We start from the raw sequence: 2,500 nt of genomic DNA, 5'->3' as shown, positions 1-2,500 counted from the left end.
GTGCGATTAAAAAATGCAAATTATGCGATTTTTTCAGGGCAGATTGTGCGATTAGAAAGGCCAATTATGCGATAAATAATGTAAATTATGCGATTTTTTTCTCAGCAATTTTAAGCTTGTTTTATAAGGTTTCAGGTTAAGAAAAACACTTTCTTGCTGCTCTAAAGACATTTTGAACACAAAGGAACAGTAGTTATGTATCTCGATCGGCATTAGTTGGGATAAAGGACACAGCTAACATGCCAAATGAATGATCAAGGTGCTTGTCAACCACGAACTTACGAAGATGGTCAATCACAATAGGGCCATACCCCCATTTAGACGAGAGAAAATAAGCCGCGGCTTTCTCTGGCCGCGGCTTACAGAATACTCGAATGTTCACCCCGTATAAATGGTACAAAATCTACGTTCACGTCTATTTCAAGCCACGGCTTATATTGACCTGGGAATATATATTCGTATAAATAGTTCCTTTTGCGTATTTTGTACACCGTGGCCAGAGTAAGCCGCGGCTTATTTTCTCTCGTATAAAAGGCCCTAATATTGCACGACGAGAAAAACATCAGTCCATCGTCCACGTGGAGCGTACCTGTGAGGTACTTTCTTGCTCGATCGTGCGCTGTTAGATTGGGCGGAAGATGGGAACTTCCTTCTTCGTCGAAGAAAAAGCGAGCGTTTTAACAACAAACTTATCCATGAGTAAGTTTTTATCAGTTTTTAACGAAAGAAACTACATTTTGCCGAAAAACTTACAACTTCGCTTATTTTTCACAAATCTCTTTTCTAAGAGAAGGAAACTGTGTCATTTCAGTGGTGTGTATATAATGGCTTGTTTGTGTTGCACCAATAGAAGGAGACTCGTACCAGGTCCCCGACATGAAAAATAAAGCCTTGAACTTCGAATGTTTACGAAATCGAAGGTGACAGGTTTTTTAGCCTTTTCCCAAGATAAATCATCTTAAAAATGGCGTATTTATGCAGGAATTTCTAAGAAAAGTGTTGATTTATGTTTCATTTTATGAATTTTGTGCGTCCTTTTGTGAATTATGCGATTTTTCGTGAATTGTGCGATCGGATTCGATTTGAGGTCGATTGTGCTAAATCGCAACATCGCGTAATATCACAGGCGGCCCAGAGTCGGAAGGTAAACAATTATAAGGATTTGTATGGGAATCTTGATAACAGACTGAAAAAGATATTTACCCGCGAAAGTTCTCAATAAAGAAGCCGTACTTTATTGTCATGGTGAATTTCTTGCTTTTTGTGTGGTTTTTTGCCTGATTGAATGCGATTTAAGCGACTTCTCAAATTCCCGAGTCGTCACTCTTCCCTATTTGGGAAGAGAGACGACTCGGGAATTTGAGAAGTCGCTTAAATCGCATTCAATCAGGCAAAAAACCACACAAAAAGCAAGAAATTCACCATGACAATAAAGTACGGCTTTTCTATTGAAAACTTTCGCGGGTAAATATCTTTTTCAGTCTGTTATCAAGATTCCCATACAAATCCTTATAATTGTTTACCTTCCGACTCTGGGCCGCCTGTGGTAATATCAGAAGGCCTGCACAGTAGTGATAGCACTAATGCCTCCCACCAATGTGGCCCGGGTTCAATTTCCAGACTTAAATTGGTGTGATAAGTGGAAATGAGTTTGTTCGATGGTTTTTTTATATACTCTGGCCAAGCGTTTTTTTTTCCTCTGGGTTCTCTGGTTTTCCCCTTTCTCAAAACCCAATGTTTGATTTCAGTTGAAGTCTAGTTGAGAGAAGCTATATAAACTAAATCTGTAATAACTATAATTAGTGGACAAAGAGCCATGCGATGGTGGAAGGAATCTACTAATACCAGGTACTGACCTACACCTGTACCAGAACTTTATGAAAGTCTATAAAGCATCTTATGAAAACAAACTTAATTATGACAAACAAAAGGTTTGACAATCTGCTTATAATGCTATAAGCTGTTGGCATAAAATTTTCCTATACAGTACACAATCAGAATACAGTTTTTTGCTTGCATTACATTCAGATCTGTATTCATCATGTATGACCATTGTGTTTCTTCTTCTGTTGCTACATTCTTTAGGTCATGCAGTTGGTCGAGATGCATTTCTGGATCACGATATTATTCTTCCATTGTCACAACTGGTAGGCTAAACAGAAAAACTTAATTTGGAATCTCATCTCACTCTGGCTTTGATAGATCTAGTTTACAAATATAATGCCCCTTTGTTCTGTTTTAATCAGTCTTTTTACATTGCACCTTCAGAATATAAAATTGTGTATTTTAAAATCATTTCTTTTTTTGTTTTTCTCCATATAAAAATGTTGAGAACAAATCAGCAGCAATTTTCATTCTCTAGAATTGGTGCTAAAATATGGAATGGCATCCCTTCTGTATACTTCGTGACCTTAGGAAAGGAGCCCCTTCAATCATAAATATTATTTTAATACATGATTTGCTTCTACAGATTCTTGGAACTGAGGAGAGGCTCTATTAA

The 2,500-nt window shown here is 37.4% G+C and overlaps 1 protein-coding gene across 2 annotated transcripts in view; it reads left to right on the top strand.

Annotated features, from left to right (window-relative positions):
* Nucleotides 1–2,500, top strand: part of LOC138018914 (radial spoke head 14 homolog) — a 23,146-nt gene that overhangs the window by 5,814 nt on the left and 14,832 nt on the right. For both annotated transcript variants that reach the window (XM_068865587.1, XM_068865588.1), the window contains exon 4: nt 2,086–2,147. In XM_068865587.1, the coding sequence (XP_068721688.1) occupies nt 2,086–2,147 (62 nt within the window). The remainder of the gene's footprint in view (nt 1–2,085; nt 2,148–2,500) is intronic.

The sequence above is a fragment of the Montipora capricornis genome, chromosome 10 (assembly GCF_036669925.1).
Source record: "Montipora capricornis isolate CH-2021 chromosome 10, ASM3666992v2, whole genome shotgun sequence".
NCBI classification, from domain to species: Eukaryota; Metazoa; Cnidaria; class Anthozoa; order Scleractinia; family Acroporidae; genus Montipora; species Montipora capricornis.
This window is presented reverse-complemented; position numbering and strand designations above follow the sequence as displayed.